This window comes from Corvus kubaryi, unplaced genomic scaffold (assembly GCF_017639235.1).
Source record: "Corvus kubaryi isolate FWS band 111438036 unplaced genomic scaffold, C.kubaryi_AGA036_p1.0 37249, whole genome shotgun sequence".
Taxonomy (NCBI): domain Eukaryota; kingdom Metazoa; phylum Chordata; class Aves; order Passeriformes; family Corvidae; genus Corvus; species Corvus kubaryi.
In genome coordinates this window covers 4,691,529-4,712,798 of record NW_024581072.1, presented here as the reverse complement: position 1 = coordinate 4,712,798, position 21,270 = coordinate 4,691,529, and the positions used below count along the sequence as shown (strand labels likewise).

General features: G+C 41.5%; 1 protein-coding gene across 3 annotated transcripts; it reads left to right on the top strand.

The window, feature by feature from the left end:
• Positions 1 to 6,687: 6,687 nt before the first annotated feature.
• On the top strand, positions 6,688 to 21,183 carry CLTA (clathrin light chain A). Of its 3 annotated transcripts, XM_042023516.1 has the most exons (7): positions 6,689 to 6,957; positions 13,530 to 13,567; positions 15,465 to 15,582; positions 16,936 to 17,047; positions 18,453 to 18,506; positions 19,660 to 19,695; positions 20,739 to 21,183. In XM_042023516.1, exons 1-7 carry the CDS (start codon positions 6,747 to 6,749, stop codon positions 20,908 to 20,910), a joined length of 741 nt encoding a protein of 246 aa, XP_041879450.1. In that variant the 5' UTR covers positions 6,689 to 6,746; the 3' UTR covers positions 20,911 to 21,183. The 3 variants fall into 3 exon arrangements, with proteins under 3 accessions (XP_041879451.1, XP_041879450.1, XP_041879453.1); XM_042023517.1 differs by lacking the exon at positions 19,660 to 19,695 and having other exon boundaries at positions 6,688 to 6,957; XM_042023519.1 differs by lacking the exons at positions 18,453 to 18,506; positions 19,660 to 19,695 and having other exon boundaries at positions 6,691 to 6,957.
• Positions 21,184 to 21,270: the final 87 nt, after the last annotated feature.

Below are 21,270 nucleotides of genomic sequence, written 5' to 3'. Positions count from 1 at the left end.
CATGCTAGGAAGTTATCATCTGTGGAAAATCAATTTTTCTCTCACGTCAGTTCAGGCAGGCTGACAAGTCTTCCTTTGGATGTAAGAACTTGACATGCAGGACATTCTACAACAATAAGAAACTGAAGTCAAATATACATGTCACTGCTTTGTGGAATCAGAGATTCTGTTTAATCTTTCACTAGTGAGGAATTCAAAATGTTTTCTTGTGAACTTGTTCTTGAAGATATGAATAGCAATTGCCCATATTCAGGCTTAAGGAACTCTCCCAACTGACATTTCAAAGATGATTGAGTGGCCTCACAATGACACCAATCATCTTCCTTGTTGGCATTCATGCCAGACAAAAGTAGATTAAGCAAATTTAATAAGGCATGAATTTGAGGCTTCCTGCAGGCTTCCTCAGTTCTGCATGGTAACATTTTTTTTCTTCTTGGTAATAAGCCTTTAACCTGAAAAGGGGAATCAATGACCTGGCTTGCAAATGTGTTCCAGACATACCTGCAAATAGGTAATTTTTTCTTCTGTCCCTATGTAGTGCTTTTTATTCCTGATAATGAATGAATTTTGTACCAAGAACTAAAAGGGACCCTTCCAGCGCATTCTCCCTTGTTATTTCATACACCTCTCATAACACCATAAAAATGTTGACGTCACCACCTTTATGGAAAAGCAACGTGCTATAAGAGTTTTTCCCTGTGCATTCCTCTGATTCCTTTTGGCACACCAGATGCTCTTAAGAAAACAAATTGTAAGGCATCAAAAATCTAATTCTAGTTTTCTTGTGTTCCTGAGGAAGTAATGATCCATGGGGAGCCACATACTACTGATTCAACTATCAGAGAGACACCTATCTCTATACTGGATTTGTATGTACCTAAGTCAAACTCTGCTGCTTGGATTGTGAGTAAATTTGGAGCACCATATTAGGTCTGTAGCAATAAAATAATCCTAACCTTCAAGAATCTCAAGGCTCTGCAACAGAGGAATAGGCTGGACCAGAGAAATTTTCTGGAGCAAAGAACTTACTCTGGGTGGAGAAGGACCAGTTTAAGGTGCACATAAACAAATAGACCTTACATACTCCACCAAAGAGAAAGATGACCGATGTGTTTGGGAGTCCAGCCTTGATAATCTTTGAAAGGCCATGGCAATTGGGAACGTTCCTCAAGACTGGAAGAGAGCAAGTGTCACACCTATCTTCCAGAAAGTCAAGAAAGAACATCAACAGAATAACAGGCCAACCAGCTTCAGGTGAGCCCCTGAGAAGATGATGGAGCAACTAATCCTGGATACTGTTTCCAATCTCAGGAAGGACAAAAAGTTATCAGAAGTAGCCACCATGCACTTATGAAGGTGAAGTCATGCTTAACCAACTTGATAACCTTCCACAGTGAGTTGCCTTGCCTGCTGCATGAATGGAGAGCAGTGAGACATCGTTTACCTTGGTTCTAATAGGGTTTTAATTCTGTCTTTCACAATGTTCTAATAAGACAAGCTGACAAAGTATGGGATAAATAAATGGATAGTGAGGTGAATTGAAAATTATCTGAACAATCATCTCCAGAGCTTGTGAAATGTGGCACAAAATCAAGCTGGAAGCCAGTTCAGTAGCATTATACTTATACAGAGAGCTGTACAGCAAGTTCACATATTATACAAAACCAGGAGGAGTGACTGTTACATCAGAGGGTTGTGCTGCTACTCAGAGGGACCTTGATAGGCTGGAGAATCAGGCAGAGAGGAATCTCATAGAGCTCAACAATGGGAAACATGAAGTCTTACACTGGGATAAGAATAATTCCAGCCATCAGTACATTCTGGGGGCTGAGCAGCTGGAGAATACCTTGGCAAGAAAGGGCCTTGGGGTCTTTGGGAGCAAGAAGCTTATTACCTACCAGCATATGCCCTCACAGTGAAAAAGGCCAAGAGCATCCTGGGCTGCACTAGGAAGACCACTGCCAGCATGTGAAAGAAAATGATCCTTCCTCTGCATTCAACACATCCGGAATGCTGAATCTGGTTTTGGGTCCACAGAACAAGAAAGACATGGACATACTGGAGTGAGTCCAGGGCAAGACAACAAAGATTATTAAAGGACTGAAGTATCTTTTGTATTAAGGAGAGGCCCACTCTATCCATTGAAAATGTTAGCAAGACTTCACCTTTATGGTATTGCTTACTCTATAATTCATGTAATTTCAAGTATATTGGCCCTGTATTTGCACACCTGCCTCTTTATACTATTCTTGTTATATTACTTCCTACTGTTCTGCTCTGACAGTCTATCCCTCCACTCTCTTCATCTTTGTGCAGTTCTGTGCTTCCCTTCAGTAGGGAACAATGTCTATGCTCTGCTTACTCAGATTCTGTTTGAATACCCTGCACAGCTGTGATGATTAGAGATACAGCTGTAGGAGCAACAAAAAAGCAGCAGAGCACCACTTGTTTTTTAGTTGTAGGTATGTTTCTTATTTTACTTACTACTGGGTGTTCCTGGGAAAGCAGCTGCACCTCTTATCTTGGGATGTTTATGTTTGACAATGTGAACACTACCAGCAGCATCTCTTCATTACCCCATCTAATTAAATTCTCATGGCAGCAAATCAGCTTGATAAACTGAAAGCAGTGTGTCTTGCTGTGGTACTGGAGGTCTTGTAGAAGAAGACATGTTTGTCAATATGCATGTGAAGTAAGGGTGGGCCACTTCAAACCCTCTTGCCTAGCTGGTAACTTGATGTACCCAAGAGGCCTCTCTCATGAAAAAACTGCCTTTCTTCAGGGGATGAGAGCTACCTATATTTAAAGACTGACTTCTCTTGGGGGTTGTAGCAATAAACATGTCTCCAGTTTTATTGTCTCAATAGGTGAATTGTTCTTTGGTCTTCCTAGGTAGGTAGAAGAGGCAGATGGCTTATTTAAGCTGCTAGTGTCAATAGGAGTTATAGACCGTGGCTCAGCTTTAAATCCAGCACCATCAAAACAAGGTGAACAGCTGCAGCATGAGTCTGTAGCGCAGATGGGCTTGAGCTGAATGGCAGTGACGTGTACGAATGTTTTCTTTCTGGGCTTTAGTCTTCATAAACCCATTTAGTAGAACTGTTAATTGTAGCTCTGAGTGCCCAAGTCAGTGAATGTGCAGTGACCTTTAAAAATCTGCTTTGAGGGAGCTTCCAGATTGATGTGAAGTGATGTGCAGGGTAGCTGCTGTGGAGCAGACTGATACTGGTAGAGTTATGTGCCTCTCAAACCAGTTCTTTTTGGCTCTTGTACCTTATGAAGGAGAGGCAATCTGACCCCAAGTAGGGACCATCTTTCTGATATAGGAGTCTAGTTATAAATACTAGGTTCTTGTAAGAGAAAAGCTGGGAGGTTTTTCTAACTTCTGTCTGTAGCTTGAAAGTCACTAGCCATCAGGAGTTTGAGGAAACCTCTTAATTGATTTCAATGGAACTGGACTGAGTCATTATGTTCTCTCGCCTTCTACTTGCCATTAACTGCGGGCTCTTGGGCAGGGAGGTTCTAGTTAAGAGAGATTTCCTGAGAAGTGATTCATCTCCAGATGACAGCTGTGCAATGCCTTTATTATTTGCATACTGACAGAATGTTGTAAGGACTTGCATTTCAATTTTTTTTCTCTAGAAACATCTGTTCTACTAATTATTTAATTTCTTAAATAAAAAACGTGAAAGAGTCAGAGAAATCCCACTACCCTGTTGCAATGACTTTCTTAATGTTGGAATTGGAGAATTGCAAACCCATATTTTCATAAATGCTCGAAAACATATTTTTAAACTACTGCTAAAGCAAATCTCAGTACATATAGAAACTGGAATTAAATGTCATCATCTTTCAAAGAATGGAGAGAAACAGAAAAAATCGTGACGCTCCTTTGTAGCCTGATTACCTTTTCATATTTTCGTGAGGGTTTATTAATCTAGTATTTCTGTAATAAACTCTTCTCCCCAGTGTGACACATCAATAAACCATAATGGATGAAAAACAAAGGGTATTCTACTCTTATGTTTTGTACTACTCTCTAAGGAGTAACACCTGCCTTTAGAAAAGGAGGTATCTGGACTTCTTTCACAGGGTAAGAAAACAAGAAAGTAATAATAGCTTTGTCAGTGCAAGAGCACTTCATGGTGCATCTGAATTATAGGTAACATACAAGTTTTTGAATGCATCATCAAAACATATCTAATGGCTCACTGTATTTTCCTTTGCATCTAAAGCAAATAACATTCAGTTACTCATTCTGATGGAACACAGAAAATAATTTTCTTGGACCATTTAAAACACTGTAATTCTGCTTATATTTCAAATGCCTTAATCCCCATTCTGCAGTTTTTAGACAAGCAAGTAACCAGATTTGCTTTTCATTTTAAGTCACAATGTCCTACTTCTGTTTGTGTCATCAGAAATCCCCCAGAGGACTAAGAGGCAGTGGAAAAGCAAAAGAGGAAGTAGCTAGACTGTCATCCAAAATTCACTATTCATAGTTAAAGGGAAGCAGTGCAATAAATATTACTTTTATTTACATATAGGGAAAGAAGAGTGATGAAAATGAACATGGGAATGTGTTTTTAGCAAAACTTGTGGAACAAAGTCAGCAAGTTTCTGTGAGAGCACAGCATATGCTTCATGATGGCATTTCATTTTTATGGTCTCCTGTTGTGAGTTAGGGGCCTGCTTTCTGCTATTATTTTTAGTTCTTTAGCTTTTCCATGGCAGCTGGACATCATGTAAAATAAATAACCTTGCTGTGTTTCTATGGGAGACAAAATTCAGGAAAGTCTAGCCTCCTGCCATACCAGATTCTGAGTTTTCATAGGAGAAACTAGGCACATGTTTTATTAGACTAAATGAGGTGAAGGGAGCTCTCTACCATACTACAGGATTTTACTTGTGCTTTTTTTCCTAGCAAATGATAGGGACGGGGGGAAAACAGTGTAACTCAGCATGTGGTTTATCTTACACCATTAAATTCACATGGGAAACAACTGTCCTTCAGAGTTAAATTTTCCTCTGAATGTGGCCTCCTTCTGAAAAGTTTGACTATTGTTTGGGACTATAACATAAGCCTGGATGGCATTACCTCTAATATTTCATGAAACATACACACAGACTTAAAGGCAACATGTAAAAAGAATTAAACAAGTACCTCTTGCAGCAACTGCACCAACTTGAGGGCTGCCAGCATAATTTTCTTCTTTCTTACAGCAATATTTTCCCCTCTCCTCTCTGCTGTGCCAATGAACTATATGCATGGCCAGCAGGTCAAAGGAGATTATCGTCCCCATCTCTGCTCATGTGAGACCCCACCTGGACTACTGCACACAGTTCTGATGCCCTCAGCATAAGAAAGACATGGAACTGTTGGAGCAAGTCCAGAGGAGGCCACAATGTTGGTAAGAGGAATGTAGCCCCTTCCCTACAGAGACAGACTGAGGAAGTTGGGTCTGTTCATCCTGGAGAAGAGAAGGTTGTGCAACCTCCCAGTATGTGAAGGGTACTACAGGGAAGCTGGAGAGGGAGTCAATGTTAGGAACTGTAGTGACAGGGCAAGGAGTAATGGGTACAAACTGAAAGAGAGGAAATTTGGGTTTCATATTAAGAAAAAATTCCTTACTCTTATGGTGGGGAGACACAGGAACAGGTTGCCCAGAGAGGTTGTGGATGTCTCAGCCATGGCAGTGTTGAAGGCCAGGTTGGATAAGGCCTGGAGCAATCTGGTCTAGTGGAAGGTATCAAGGCAGGAGGGGGTGGGACTAGATGATCTTTCAGTCCATTCTGACCCCTTAACATTCTACAATTGTATGATTTTATCTCTGATAAGCCAGATACAGGAACCGATCAAAGTAACTGTCAAAAAATTGTATCAGAAATCATTGCCCTTCCAACGAACATTTTGTCAATACATGGTCAATGGAACACACGCTTCCTGAATTTACACCGGTTTGACTTCATTAATGTGTGTAAATATCTAAAGACTGGGGTGTCAACAGGATGGAGCCAGGCTCTCCTTGGCGGTGCCAACCACTAGGACATGAGACAACTGGCAAAAACTGATGCACAGTAAATTCCACTTGAATATGAGGAAGAACTTTACTGTGTGGGTGACTGAGCACTGGAACAGAGGTGTCTCTGTCGCGGGAGATATTCAAGAACCACACAGACACAATCCTGTGCTAAGTGTTCTGGGATGACCCTGCTTGAGCAGGGAGGTTGGACCAGATGACCCACTGTGGTCCCTACCAACCTGACACTTCCCGTGTTTCTCTGACTTAAGCTTCCCAGTGTCAGACAGAAAACACTCAAAATCACTAGAGAAAGATGTTTGACAGAACCGATGTTTTTACTGACATATTTTGCGGGTTCGAATTTGTCTCCAGGTTGCCGACGGACCCGTGTCTTGTCCCAGCGGAGCGCCTGTGCTTTGGCAGGCTGGCAGAAACAACCCCACTCCCGCCGCCGGCCGAAGGAGCGGATCCCGAGGGATCGGATCCCGTCGGTGCCGCCCGCACCTCCGGGCACCGGGGCCACGCCCTGCCCCACCCCGCCCTCCCGCCTGTCTCTGGGCGCTGATTGGTTCGCATACCGCAGGCTCCGCCAGCGTCGCTCGTTGATTGGCCAGAACCGCGGTGCTCCTCGCTCATTGGCGCAGGAGGGGCGCCCCCGCCCCTTCCGCGCTGCTGCCCGGCGTAGGCGCGGTGCGGAGCCGCAGCTGCCCGCCCGCCTTTCCCATGGCCGACATGGAGCTCTTCGGTGCCCAGCAGCCACAGCAGCCGCCCGCCGGGAACGGGGCGCCCGACGGCGGAGAGGAGGATCCCGCCGCCGCTTTCCTGGCGCAGCAGGAGAACGAGATCGCGGGCATCGAGAACGATGAGGGCTACGGCATCCTGGAAAACGGCGAGGTGCCCGAGGCGCTGCAGGGTCCCGAGGGCCTCGTCGCGGGTACGCCCTGCTGGGGGCCGGGTGGGGCTGGGGGGCGAGGAGTCCCGGCTTCCCTTGTCCCTCGGGGGCGCCGCAGCCGGGCGGGGGCGCGACCGGCGGGACCCTCGCCCCGGCGCTCTGCCCGAGCGGGGCTCCGCTGCCCAGGGGTGGTCCCTGGCATGGGTCGGAGCCGTCCTGGGTGCGCTGTGCCGTAAGGTGAGCTACCTCCCTGCTCCCTAGGTTGTAGTTTGTATCCCCTGAAGATGCCTAAGGAGTGCCCATGTCCTAATGCGGACGGTGCTGATCTCGTCTAATCCAGGAGCCTGCCTGGAGGAAGGGCTTCTGAAAGCTGGATAAGTCCACCACTTGAGTTTCTGTCTCCAGAGGGGGTGATCTCAGTCTTAAACCATGAAAGCAGTTAAGCTAATGTTTAATTTTACTAAACTTTTAGCCTTTGTTCCTTGGTAACCTTTGTACTGAACGTAGCAAACCCGACACTGCAGAACCCGCGTTTGGAGGAGGGTGGAAACTGTGTGTGTTGGGACCTATAGTTAGTGTGTTTTCAGTTAGTCTGATGGTAGCTAAAGCTGCCCAAAGTAAACACTTCCCATTATGAAAGGTTTTAACTGAAGTCTGAGTGGAAGGGAGTTCATGTTGCAGCACTCTCGGAAGACTTCGCTTCTACTTGTCACCAGGGCCACAGGAACCTATTTGCTCTCATGTGACATCCCTTTGTCACTGCAGCAGAATGCCACTCTTCTTCAGAGTGAATTGAATAACTGCTCCCCAGTTCACTGTCGTAACATCTTTAGAATTAAGTCTTTATTTTGCAGCCTGGTATCAGAAATTACTGGCATATCTCAACTGGTATGAGGAGACAGGTTTGTAGTATCTCTGGGAATAAAGCTCATCTAGATAAATTGGGTAATGGAGACCTTCCAGTGCTTATTTAGTGGTAGCATTGCTCTTAACGTCAGCTCACTCATAAGGTCCAAAACATATGGATTACATACTCCTGAAAAAAAAGGTGTTTACTGGGGACTATCTTGCTCCAGCACAAGAACTTGAAGACAGCTGTTATCAGAACACCATCCTGTTTTGGTATCATACATAATTTGACTTCTGTATTCTATGTATTGTGCAGAAACAGACACAATGGACACTTCCCTTCTTACTTTCAGAAGTCTTAGACAAACATTATGCCTTCCATAGGCTTTATGTTCAAAACAGACTCTGGAACATTAAAGTAGCTGTTGAAAAACTAATTTAGTTGAAAAAAAGTCTATTATTTGCCTTTCTTAGAAGATACTTGAACAACTAGAAGAGTACATTCTCTACATACATGCAGTGAGGACTGTTGCAAAGTGTTTGTCAAAAAGTCAGTTTGTTAAGAACTTCCAGATAGGTTTGACATTTAAAAGTAGTTCTTAAACTGCCTTTCAAGAGTTTTCTCTCAAGTAATGTGACTCGTCATGAAATGCAAAGGTGTTATTGGAGAATTTTAGAAAGAGGTTCATAAAATAATAAATATGATCATATGATCCAAGGATCTGGGAAGTCTAGGCAGGAACTGTATGTCATCTTGCTTTCTTTTATGCCCTGGGATTGCATTTATGCTCTGACCTGTTAAATAGGCATGGGAGATGATGCTTGTGGACTTTTGGTGGTCCTGTTTTTTAAAAGAACACTGGTATCTGTTGACTGTCAGAGCCTGTACTCTCTCCCTCCATGTTACAAAGCACAGACTTCAGCCATGCAAAATGTACTGGTTCAGGCATGGTGAAAAATGATCTAATGATTTCTGTTGCCATTTGTGTTAGACATTTATCATCTGATCTGCACCTTAAATATCAGACAGTTGTAGTCTTTGGCATATTAGCTTTTTAAAATCTTCTCTAATTGAATAGGTGAATGCAAATTTATTCTTGAATCAATGCAAGTTCTTATATAAATCCTTAAGCATCGTGACCAGGGATTTGTGGATTTACTTTTTTTAACCGCAACCTTTTTTGAACTCCTTATTTACAGGTCTATTGGATAAGTTCTTTGTAAAATGGCCCAAAAGTAATAACTTGGGCAGCTCTCAACTGAAGTTTGAAGATCTTGACTTCAGATATAGTGACAAGCAATCATCAGCTTCTTGAAGTACACTTTAAGAATCATAGTGTCTCATCAACAAACAGTTTTTAAATTTCAGTCTCTTGATAAATTATTAGACAAATACATGGACAGAAGTGAGCTTCACGAGTTGTTAATATCAATATTGGGAATTCTGTTAATTGTTGTAATGGTGTATACTGAGTGAGTATGGGGGGAATGGCAGAATGTTGCCAAGCTCATGAGTCTCACACAGCATTGCTTCATGTTGCCATGGTCAGGGCTGGAATACTGGCCTGATCCAGTAGGACATTCATTATGTAAATAGCTATGGCATTCAAGCTGCCTGGGCATGCATAAACCTGATCTTACTTTCCTTGGAAGAGGAAGCATAATCCCTGCTTCAGAAAGCAGGGAGTACTGTATAAATCAAGTAATGCAAAGCTGTTGCCTAGGAATTAGGAACATGAAGTCTTACGAGATTTCTTTTTCAGTGATGAACCAATGTCCATATATTTGGAGTCCAGTTCTGACAATAGTATGTCTTGAGGTTGTATCAGTTCACTTACTATGTTCTCTGAGCAGGAGAGAGAGAGAGAATTCAAGTGTAGATGTGTGGCTTCCAGATACTGTAGGGCAATACAAAATCCTTGTGGCAGTTTGTCAAGTAGCTTCTTAGGGTGAATTTCATTCAAAGACAAGCAGTTATATATGTCAACAATCAAGCAAATACACACAGGTTTAATGTAGGCTGACTAATCTCAAACATTACCTTCCCATTTTCAAGCTCTGTAAGTTTTATATGAACTTGACTGAATTATGTTTCTCTATCTTCCAAAGATGTTCATGAGCCTCTAGCAATTAAGAAAATTAATTGTGTCTGGTGGTTTGTCTAGGTGTTTCATTTAATAGCCTTTCAGGAACTGAATATCAGTTTGCTTGAAAGTTGTTTAGAAATTTGTAGTTACCACCACAGACAAAGAGTTCTTGTCTGTGACTGTTGATTTTTTTCTTAATTGTTTGAACAGCCATTGATCTGGGCTTTGCTATGCAATCTGCATCTGAGGCTTCAGAGCCCCATAAAACAGCACTGAGGAAGGTATGATAAAGGGATGGTATCTGTTTAGCTTGTATTATTGATGCTGCATTATTATGAAGTCAGGACAGAAAAATCTTTTTTTTTTTTTTTTTGTTTTCAAGAGAATACTGTTGGAAATTTACAGAAGGTGGAAATTACAGAAGGTGTTAAATTGGAAAATTACAGAAGCTGTTATAGGACAGCATTACTACAGGTGTGTTTTAGTTCTAGCCTATTGACTATATTGAAAATGAGGGAACTAATGAGTTTTGATAAGATAGCAGATTAGAACTAAAACACAGGAAAGAAGCACTCTTCTTGAGTTGCTTGCCTTTATTTTGCACACGGGCATGAGAATGAGTTATGGCTAGAAAAGTTACTTCTTCCCCAGGTTCTTGCACAACTATGTAAACAAAAGCTTTGTAAAAGATTCTTCTTTCTTATCATCTTATGGGTGAGAGGTAGGTAAGAGGAAAGCATGACTGTGCCTAAAAGAAAAAGGATGGGAAACTAGGCCTTGAGTGGTGAAGTTACTTAACCTTATGTCAGAATATATTAAACTTTATGTTCTTCTGTTGCTTTAACTTGAGCTGCTAGCTCACCAAAAGTAGCAGTACGTAGAAATAGAGTACTTATTGTGTAAAAGAGATGCTGAAGGTAACTCATAAAAAATACTTACATTTTAAAACTGTTTTAAGAAAAATGTTTCAATGTACTGCAAAGCTCTGCCTCTGACTTTTCTGGTAACAGTCCTCTTTTGCATTGAGAATAAGACTTTACAGACGCTGGTGAACAAGGCTAAGCAAACTTCCTTTTAGGCCAAGAGGTACTGAGTGGTAATTATGCCAGTAGTAGCCTTCAGAGTAGTTGATCATCATTGTGGTAAACCTCTGAGGCCATATATTGACTTCTAGGACTGAAGTGACAAAATGGTTTTTGTATTTATCTTCAAACTACCCAGCCTTTTCTTTTGTAAGCTGTAGTAAATGTGGAGGGCACTGATGCTAGCTTTCTATTTCTGGCGAGCTTGGGTGTTGTATCTCCTGTGAATGCAAGGCAGCTGATATGACTTATCCTCTCCAGACTCTACCAGACTCTAAAAAGTATCTGTGTTGCTGTATGAAAGTTCATTATTACCATATTGTCAGCATGTGTTGCAGAACTGTAGATGTTTGGGCGTGTTCATTGCAACAGTGCCCTTAAAAAGAAGAGTTTCTCTTAAGTTCAAAAGCAAACAAGAAGGAATATTGATCATTACAAACCGAGATAGTTCTAAATATGTGGATGTCAACTTCAGGAGATATGATACTGTGATAGAATTGGACAGACTCTGAAGCCAGTAGAGGCATCTCATTGTTCATGACTGGCGAAAATGTTATGATGGCAGTACCATTATTTAGGCTTTTTCAGTGGGAAGCTGGTTATGAAATTGTATGTTTCTGTGAACAGAAAAATCTGATACACAACTAGCATTGATTACTGATATGAAGGCTGGCAAACACATAGTTTTTGTAGACTTCATACAAGCATGGAGACTGGAGAGATGAAGTGAAGGAATGCTTGACTATTGATCTTGTTCCAGTTAGCACACTTGTATTGGCATATTACAGCACGCTGGTACAGTTCTATTTCCTCTTCTGCTTGTGATATGCTCAGTCAGCATGCTGACACTGCAGCTTAATTGCAAGTTCTAGGGAGCTCAGAACAGATGGGAAATTTGTTCTAATGCTGCTAATGCTTCTGACCTGGGTGCCCTCTGGAAACACTTAGTTCAGTGTCTGTTAGTGGCTGTTTCTGTGCAGAGCAAAAATGGCCCTTAGACAAACCAATGTGTTTCATCTCAGGCACAGCCTTAAGCAATGATGTTTTTCCATTTACCTGAGCAGACTACCAGCCTGAGTAGTGAAGACCATAATGAATGTTTTTGGGTGTGACAAGAAAACTTAACCATATTATCGTTGTTCTTGGAAGCATCCTCAAGATTTATAAGCCTTCTCACCCAGCTGACTTTAGTCTTTGTAAAGGCCTCCTATACCTTTCGGAGGAGTAGCAATCAGACAAAGTAGCAACCATTTCTCAGTTGTAGGAGTCTAGTTATAAAATATCGGTTTCTCATAACTGAAAAACTATTTTTTCTTAATTTGTCTTGTCCTACTAAAGTTAGTAACTATGTTCTTGGGGACTAGTATCCTCCAACTTAACTGCTATTCACGAACTGATGAATGTACAGTCCTCTCCCTAACACAGTTAATGATTGCTCTTCAGGGCTCAGAGATAAAGACTTAAAACACTTGCCTAGTTCCCTGATAAAGGAGTATGAAGAACTTCCTGTGTGCCATTCACTAGTAGTATGAAACTGGTGCATACCTAGCCACAAATAAGAGGATACAACAGCATAACTCGCTTAGTTTTAGGTTAATCAGCTATCTTTTTTTAACAAGGTGGTGCAAAATAACTTGATTTTTCTTCTTACTGTTTGGTACAGTCACTCCTTTCACTGAGTGGTGTATTAACATGGTGGAAACACTTCTGTGTGATCAATTTGTCTGCGGTGGCATTAAGGGTGAGAGAAAGGTAGTAACATGACTACTTGCTATATAATGCAGACAGATGTTATGTGGTGCTGCTCCCGAGAGATGCCCTGCTGAGATTTTGCAGTTCTTGAAAATCTTGGTGTATTTTGCATAGTCCAGAGATTTAAATAGTTTCAAAAACTTAAAAGTTTGCCTCACAACTGGCATGTGTTCCCTATGGCTGTGTTTTAAAAAGATGAAATTTTAGGGTTCTGTGGCAAAGATTTGTAGCTGATCCTGTTCCTGTGGCTCTATTGCCACTGTCACTTCAGAAATAATAATGCTGCAACTGAAGTAGGAAGCTATCAAGCATGTCATCACGGATGGTAGCAGAAAGGTGACTTTGCTAGGAATGTTAGCTATATCTTTATAGCTGATTAGGAGGTAACCACACTAGGATAAGAATTACTAAGTGTTGGCTGCAGGATTGTCAATCTTCCAGGTAGGCACTAAAAAAGTGGCAGTCATCCTTCTTAACTTCAGAACAGTTGTATAGTATTCAGCTTCTAAGAGAGAGAGGACAAAGTGGGAGTAGGTTTAGAATGCAGTCTGTAGCAGTTTCTCAGCAGTATCAGCTCTGCTGTTTATGTTGTTAGAAGCAGGATCTCATGACGAAGAAATGACCTTGTATTTCTGGTTCTGCAGAATGATGGCTCACTTGGTTTTTCATGCCTGTCCAGAAAAGTGCAGGGAGAAGAAGTGTCCCTGCAGGGTATCAAGGACCACTCACTTTCACAACTCCCACATTACATGCTCGAGTAAAGCTTTCCATACAAGTTACAGAAATCAGTAAATCTGGCTGTTCTATCCTTTCTCAAATGACTAAACAAGTCACCTCTTTACAGATGCTGTTGATGGAGTGGTTAACGGGGATGTCTATCAGGTAAGATAGAAGTATTCTGTACTTAGAATGTGCTGTTCTACTCCAAGAACTTTAACTTAATATAGACTAATACTTCCTATTTCTTGTCTTTAAATTAATTTTGTCTCATATATGAGAAGGAGCTTCTATTCTGGTAGCTCATCTCATGAAGTTGTCAATGTTCTTAGTTATGCCCCTCTTCTGAACTTAGAGGCAACTTAAAACAGCAGTTCATTTTGAAATGTGGCTTAGCAGTACATAAGCACTGTAAAGCAGACTGACAGGCTCTGTGATATGACTTTGCATTGACTTGCCACTGGCTGTTAAGCTGAAAGTGTGCTCTGATTACTTAGTTTAAAGCAGAGTTTTCAGATTTGCTTGCTCTTTAAAGATAATTCATGCATCCTGGTTGTCTTATCAAGATGGTCTTAGAAGGAATGGACTGAAAACTTTAAACATTTCTTAGTGCCATGAAGTTGCATGAAATTAAGCTGATGGCTAAAAAGCTCAGTTGCAGTATGAAAACATGTTAGACAGCCAGGGAAATGACAAAAGAGGAAGATACCTTCTTTATTGATGTCAGGGAGGAATCAGGCATGCTAAGGCAATCACTGTGTTGTAACTGAATTTCACACCATGTCCAAGGCATCGTCATTGCCTGGTGTCACAGTTGGCTCGTTAGCCCTGATTAAGTGAATGCTTGGGAAGGAAGCAACATATGAGTGATTTACTTCTCCTTAGAGTTTTAAGTGAATGCTGAGCTTTGTGGAGACACAAACAGCTTTCACTGCTGCTGACATTCTTACATCCTCAACAGTACTGTGAGATTGATGAGACAACCTTGTATTTTACAGGCCCTTTGTGCTTCCTTGTACAACAGAAGGTAGATTGCTCCCTTTAGATGCCTTGATTTTGTGTTTGGATTTCTAAGAGACCTGTTGCTTTGGCTGATAGAGCTTCCTCTTAACGAGAAAGAAGAGACTGAATGGGCTATACATAACTTTTGTTATAGCCACCTGTAACTAGTTGGCCCTGCAGCTGGCCAGTTTATTTTGCTTTGGATGAAATGTGAAGCCTGGTGGTGTTGCACCAGCCTAGCTTCTTCTCTTTGCATTATTCCTTCATTGAGGGCTACAGGAGGTCCAAAGAGGAGCAAGGCACAGCCAAATCTATTGTCAGCTGCAATCGATCTGGTACTCTCAGGACTGGTATTTCTTAACTCTGTTGGGGGTAGGATGTAGCAATAAAAGTTGTTAAACTTGGAGTATCTTCTGTAGCAAATAGCACAATATTAATTAGCTTTGTAAATCTGGTGTGTTAATGCTAGCCCTATTAATTTCAAGTCTTTGAGATGTTATATTGTGAAAAGGATGCTAATACTCTCACTGTTTTGATGATTAAATATTGAAATGCCTCTTGTGTTATAAGCTGCATACAGCAATCCAAATTTTGTAATGTGGTATGCAAATGTCTCTTGAAGTAGACAATTAAGTTGCAAAGAATGTTTCAAACTCCTGTGCACAAAACCATAAAGAAGATTACTTTCACAGCAAATATTTAAGGTGAGATGAATTCAGAGAATATCTGGCCTACAGCTGTGTAGTGAGGTGCTAGGCATTTTCTTCTTCATTCTTCAGGCTTAGTGCTCTGGCACTTAGTGTTTGTGGCACTTGTCTTTCCAGTTGTCTTGAATTTTTGTTTGATTCCTGATTTCTGGAAGCAGTCTAGTGTTAATTTCCTTCAATCCTGCTGTAATTTGTGGCAAGATGTTTTTCTTGTTAATGGTGCAAGTGTGTTATAACATCAGATGAAAGTGTTACTGGCTCAGTTCAAATGGAGCCTAATTTTATGTAGCTGGCAGGCAGTTATCTGAAATACTTGTTATGCACAAATGACTGTACTATTCCTTTTCTCTAAGGAGAGTAATGGTCCCACAGACTGCTATGCTGCCATTTCCCAAGTAGATCGACTGCAATCAGAACCAGAAAGTATTCGTAAGTGGAGAGAGGAGCAAAAGGAGCGCCTGGAGCAACTTGGTAAGCATGGTATTTGTTGAGTAACTTAGTATCAGCGTCTCTCAGACTGAGAGAGTTGGGGTTGTTCCACCTGGAGAAGAGAAGGCTCTGGGGAGACCTTAGAGCAGCCTTTCAGTAACTAAAGGGGACCTACAGGAGAACTGGAAAGGGAATTTTTACAAGGATGTGTAGTTTATAAGGGGTAATGGCTTTAAACAGAAGGAGGGTAGATTTGGATTAGCCATTAGGAAAAGATTCTTTATGGTGAGGGTGGTGAGGCACTGCACAGGTTGCCCAGGGAACTTGTGGATGCTCCATGCCAGGCTGAATGGGGCTTTGAGCGGTCTGGTCTAGTGGAAGGTGTCCCTGCCTATGGCAGAGGAGGTGGAACTAGGTGATCTTTAAGGCTTCTTCCAACTCAGGCCATTCTATGATTCCTAAGCAGTAGAATTCTGAACTGTGGCACTGCCTCTTCGGAGTCCTTACATGCTTCCTGAGTTCGAGGAGCAAGCCTGGATGAGTGTTCTAGTAAACAGACTTAATACTGGTGTGGGTGTCAGCAACCAAGTGGCCCTCTGAACCTTTACTTACAGATAAGCTGACAGAAAATGAACAGCTTTTGTAAGTTAAAAAGATGATAATAAATACTGCAGGCATTAGTACTTTATTTCAAAGGATAAAGATTACTCATTTTGTAATTGCTGAGGCCATCTGTTGTCAAATCTAATAACTAAATTAAGAAAGTAATGGATTATTAACTAAACTAAATACAGCTATCAAATGCAGTGGTACCTACCCATGGACAGCGTCTAAGAGACTACAAACTGGTGTGCTTCCCTCTTCCCTTTTTTCAAGCCTTTGCTTGAAACTGGTAGGAGAAAACCTTCTGTAAAATGTGATTCTGGATAGAGCTGACTCTTTTGCTCCTCTTTTGAGCTAGTTACAGCAGATGAGGTTGTCCTGAACTGTAGGCTGTGTGTAAAAGTACGCAGAGTGCCAGGTGTCTTTGCTTTGTCTAAGCATAGAGGCTTTACTTAAGCTTTGTTCCAGCACTGGCACGGCAAGGTGACTGTTTCTGGTTTGAGGAGTTTGCAGACCAACAGACTTACTGAATCTGAACTACTCTGCAAAATGCCTATCCTAAACTGAAGTGGACTGCCCCAGTTACGCAGCACAGGGATTCTGTTTAGCTAATCCTTTGAACATTTGTAGTATTTAGAGTTCTCATAGCCTAAATCAGAAAATCTCCTAAACCTTATCTGAGTTGGTGAAGCAACTGTCTGCACTAGAGTGCACCCTGAGCCATCAGTTGAATTGTTTGCAAGATGCGTTTGGATACAAGTGTGACTGATAAAGCAATTCTTAAATCTTCAGATGCAAACTCACGAAAGCAGGAAGCAGAATGGAAAGAGAAAGCAATAAAAGAGTTGGAAGAGTGGTATGCAAGGCAAGATGAGAAACTTGAGAAAACAAAGGCCAGTAACAGGTAAAGTTTCTCCAGCCATCAGAAGAGTTATAGTACTGGGTATGAAGATAATTGGGGAGGTAGATTAGAATACTTCTTGTATGTCCTAAGGCAATAGTCCTTCAGATCATTAAAGTAAGCATTCCTACTACCTACCTTTTAAAGTTTTTTTAAATAATCTAAATTAAGTGTCCAAGAATAGCAAGAGGAAGCATTAAGATGATGATCAAGAATTACTGAAGATTCCTTAGGACATGAAGCTTGAACATGGCCAGAAAATTTTTTACTCTACCCACTTGTTGGCATGATCCCAGCTGCACAGGCCTTCAGTGACCACAGTTACCTACCCTGAGACTAGCATTCTTACGCGCTTTCTTTAGAACATATGGAAGTGGCATTCTAGTTAATCTTTGCCACAGGTTATGTCATTAAATATCTTAAAATCTTCTGCTGCTCTTTTTGGAAGCAGTTCAGAAATAACATGACTCTGTTCTACTAGTAAAAAACTAAATGCTGACTGTGTCTGTGGTGGTTTGAATTGTCTAGTTATGGGTCCTGCAGCAGCAACTGATGTCTTGCTTGCTGGACTAGCAAGCTCTTACACTTTCTTAGAGGTTCCCTGTGGAATTTTGACTTCAAGCTACATGAAGGTAAATGCGATAGAACTGACTTAATGCCTCTTAAATCTCTACTTCATTCTGTCCAGGTAATCATAAAGACTGCTTTATATTTTGGGAACTCACAGGCTTCAAGATGAACTGCTGTTTTGTTCATTTTGTTGTTTTGGGTTTTTTTTTTTTTTTAATTGAAACACCACTTCTCTTATCAAAATGGCCATCAGGTTTATCTTAATTAAGAAAGTCCTAGGTAGACTACATCTCTTTCTAAAGGAAGAAAGGAGGCCTACACTGCCTACAGAATTATGAATTTGCCACTTCCATTCACTATCTTTTGGCTGGCCCAAGAAAGGGAAACAGGATTAGTACTACTCTAGGTTGGTGGCCAGAGCTCACGATACCCTCATAGCTTTATTATGGCCAGTGTTTGAGTGCAGGATATGGAGTCTGGAGCAGGGCTCATTAATCAAGTGTTGCACAGAAGTGTTTGGCATTCTCATCACCCTGGTGAGATCTCTTGCCCGATGGTAGTTTCTATCTTCTGGGAGTAGTCTAATGCTAACATTGGGGCTGTAGTTCTCAACTAGCTGATTCAAACTTCTAGGATATAGCAGAATGTCTGTGTTGCCCCTCTGACCAATGGCTTAATTGATACATTCCATGTGGTAACTGCTTTCCTGTTACAGTAAGTCTAGGTGATGCAAGGTTAACGTACTTGTTAAAACTGCCTCCAGCTGTGTTCCGTACTTCTCATCCTTATCTCTTTTCTCCTGCCTGCTTGCCTGCCTGTTGGACTACTTGCTACCTAGGGTGGCAGATGAAGCTTTCTACAAACAACCCTTCGCTGACGTGATTGGTTATGTGTATGTTGCTTAACTACTAATTCTGCTTGCTAGTCGACATGATAATAAGCAAGATCAGAAACAGTGCTGAATGTCTGAAGGTGGCTTCTGAGTATTTACTTTTCGGACTGACTCCAGTCTGCAGTATTAAGTGCAGTTCTCTTGTATGCACGGCACAAAGCCTAGCACTTTCAGATTTAGTGAGGTAGTGTACATACCACTGGAATTTTGCTAATGACTTTCATATCTTTAGACCTAAGGGTTTATGGTTGTTTCTAGGCCAGTGAACATTGCTTAGCAAGGTGCTTTGCTGGGGGTGTGGGTTAGTGCCTGCAGTTTCACATGGGTGCTGTATTTAGTCCTTCACAGAGAAGCAGTGTTTAACTCAGTAACAGGCAGTGACCACCTGCTTTGCCTGCATTTCAGAAAAATATTCAAGCAATGCTTGCCCATAAAGGTTCACAAGCCAAGGAAGGTAGAAAGGATATAAATCAGGGTAGAAAGTGTGTGTGCATATAGAAATAGGAGGCTGTTAGAGAACAGATGGAAAGTACAAGAAGGTGGTATTGGGAAATCAGCGTAAGCTGCTGGGAAGACATTTAGGAGCTGTGTAGATACTTTGCCAGCCTAATAGGTTAGTGAAAACAGAACCATGACTTTCAAGCCCCAGTGAGTATGCTAGTTTCTGAGGGGTAGAAGGATTGCAATGTTCATTGGCTTGTTCATGTATTTTAATTTCTTCCCTTAATTTGTAGACTTGAATTGAAAGATGGACATGTCACAGATTCTAAGGTGACACCTTTAGAAGGTGTACTGGTGAGCCGTGTTGTGGCTTTGAGTGCATTAATATTGAAGGTTTGGTGTGAAAATCCCAGCTAACTGTAGGTGGATGTAAACCAAGACTTGTGAAATGATGGATTTACAGGTGGTGTTTTCTGAAGTCTCCTGGAGTTGGTTTTGTTAGATTTTTTCAATAAAACCCTTATTTTCATATGTCCAGTGCAAATGTGCAGTGTAAGTGCTGCATAATAAAACTGGCTGCCTGTTTCTTGAATGTAGGCTAAGCTACTAGTGCATGTTCAGCCAGCTAATCATCTGCATTAAACTCATTCTCATTTTCTATATCTGACTTAAACTTTCTCTCCTTGTTTCTTTTCTTCTCTTCACCTTTAAGCACAAACATAAATCATCCTTGCTACAGCCTAGAACAGTTAAGTAAAAAAATCTTCACTGCCCCTTAAAAGTGTCATGTCACATAAAGTAGCAGTGTTGTAGTGATCCTTGTCTTCAGTGGTGTCTGTAACCTGATCATCCCTGTGAACAGTGCTGAACCCTCATGGGAGAGTCATTTTCACTGCTTTCTCTGTACTGCTTGTTGGAGTAGATGGATTTGGTTTGATCTGATGCTTATTGCTTCTGCACTCAGGCAGCTACCAGTGCCCCACAGTTCATGTAAACTAGATGCTGGAGTGTTATCCCTGCATTGAAGCAATGCTATTGGCAGCATAGAAAAGCCAAAACAATACAGCTGGGAAGCAACTGGCACTATCCAGTACATAATGTACAAAGCCTCCACAGAGTCTCCTTAGGGTGAGAACAGGGGCAAAATGTTTATTCTGTGAGATGACCTCAAACAAGTCATCTCCTCTGCCAAGATATGCTGTAGTCTATTGCACTCACAGGCAGGGGATTCATGACTTAAATTCCGTATGATTCATGCTGCTTCACTACAGCATTGGGAATCATCAGCAGATAGTTTTATGATGGCCTGTAGGCCTTGGGGCTGATTTAAATCCTCAGATGGAATCTGTTTAAGACATGCTTGCAGGCAGTTGTACATTTCCAGTTGGCAAATGTCCAGTATAAGCCATCAAGTGGCAGAGGCTTAACTAGTTAAGACCTGGGCATTTCTCCATAAATAAAATGCCTACATAGAAGTACTTTACTTCCTGGAAGCTTGTGTGGTGACTCCTTAGACAAAGACTCAATAACTATTCTTAAAACCAAACACCTGTATTCCAACATTTTACACAATCCTCTGCAATCCTCAGCACTGCTTGTGCATAGCATACTACTGCAATCTACTTTCATCTTCAGGATTGGGGCAGTGGGAGCTTGAGTGGCCATAATGTCCACAAGCAGCTGTCAGGTCACATTTCTTATGAAACATGCTGAAAGAAACTGCATCCTGTAAGAGGGAAGGAGTGCCTTATATGCTGGGCATTAACACAAGGTGCATTGCATTGCTTTTAGGGCAGCTGAAGAAGCCTTTGTGAATGATGCGGAAGAAGTTTTTCCGGGCACTGAGTGGGAACGTGTGGCTCAGCTCTGTGACTTTAATCCCAAGTCTAGTAAGCAGGCAAAAGATGTGTCCCGCATGCGTTCAGTCCTCATCTCACTCAAGCAGGCTCCACTGGTTCGCTGAAGCAAAGCTCAATGGAAACACTACAGATGCAATATCTTAACCTTACTCAGAGAAGCTATGTTTGCAGTAATTTGATTAATTGTTTCAATGTGTTTTTTTTGGACCACATCATGATGTATCTAGAGCTGATCATTGTTTGATTGCATGTTCTTCCTGATGTTTCCTTTCTATGTCTGAAATGGGAGAACCTCCAAAACTGTAGTCTCTGTGCTGTTGTGCACTGAGGTGTCATTTCCCACATTACTGATATTAAAGATCTGTTAAACAGCAAAATGTGTTGACTTTGGATGAATTAAGAAGGTCTCCTCCTTCCTTTTGACAGAAGGTGTTTGAATTCAAAGTGTGAGTAAACATTTCTCT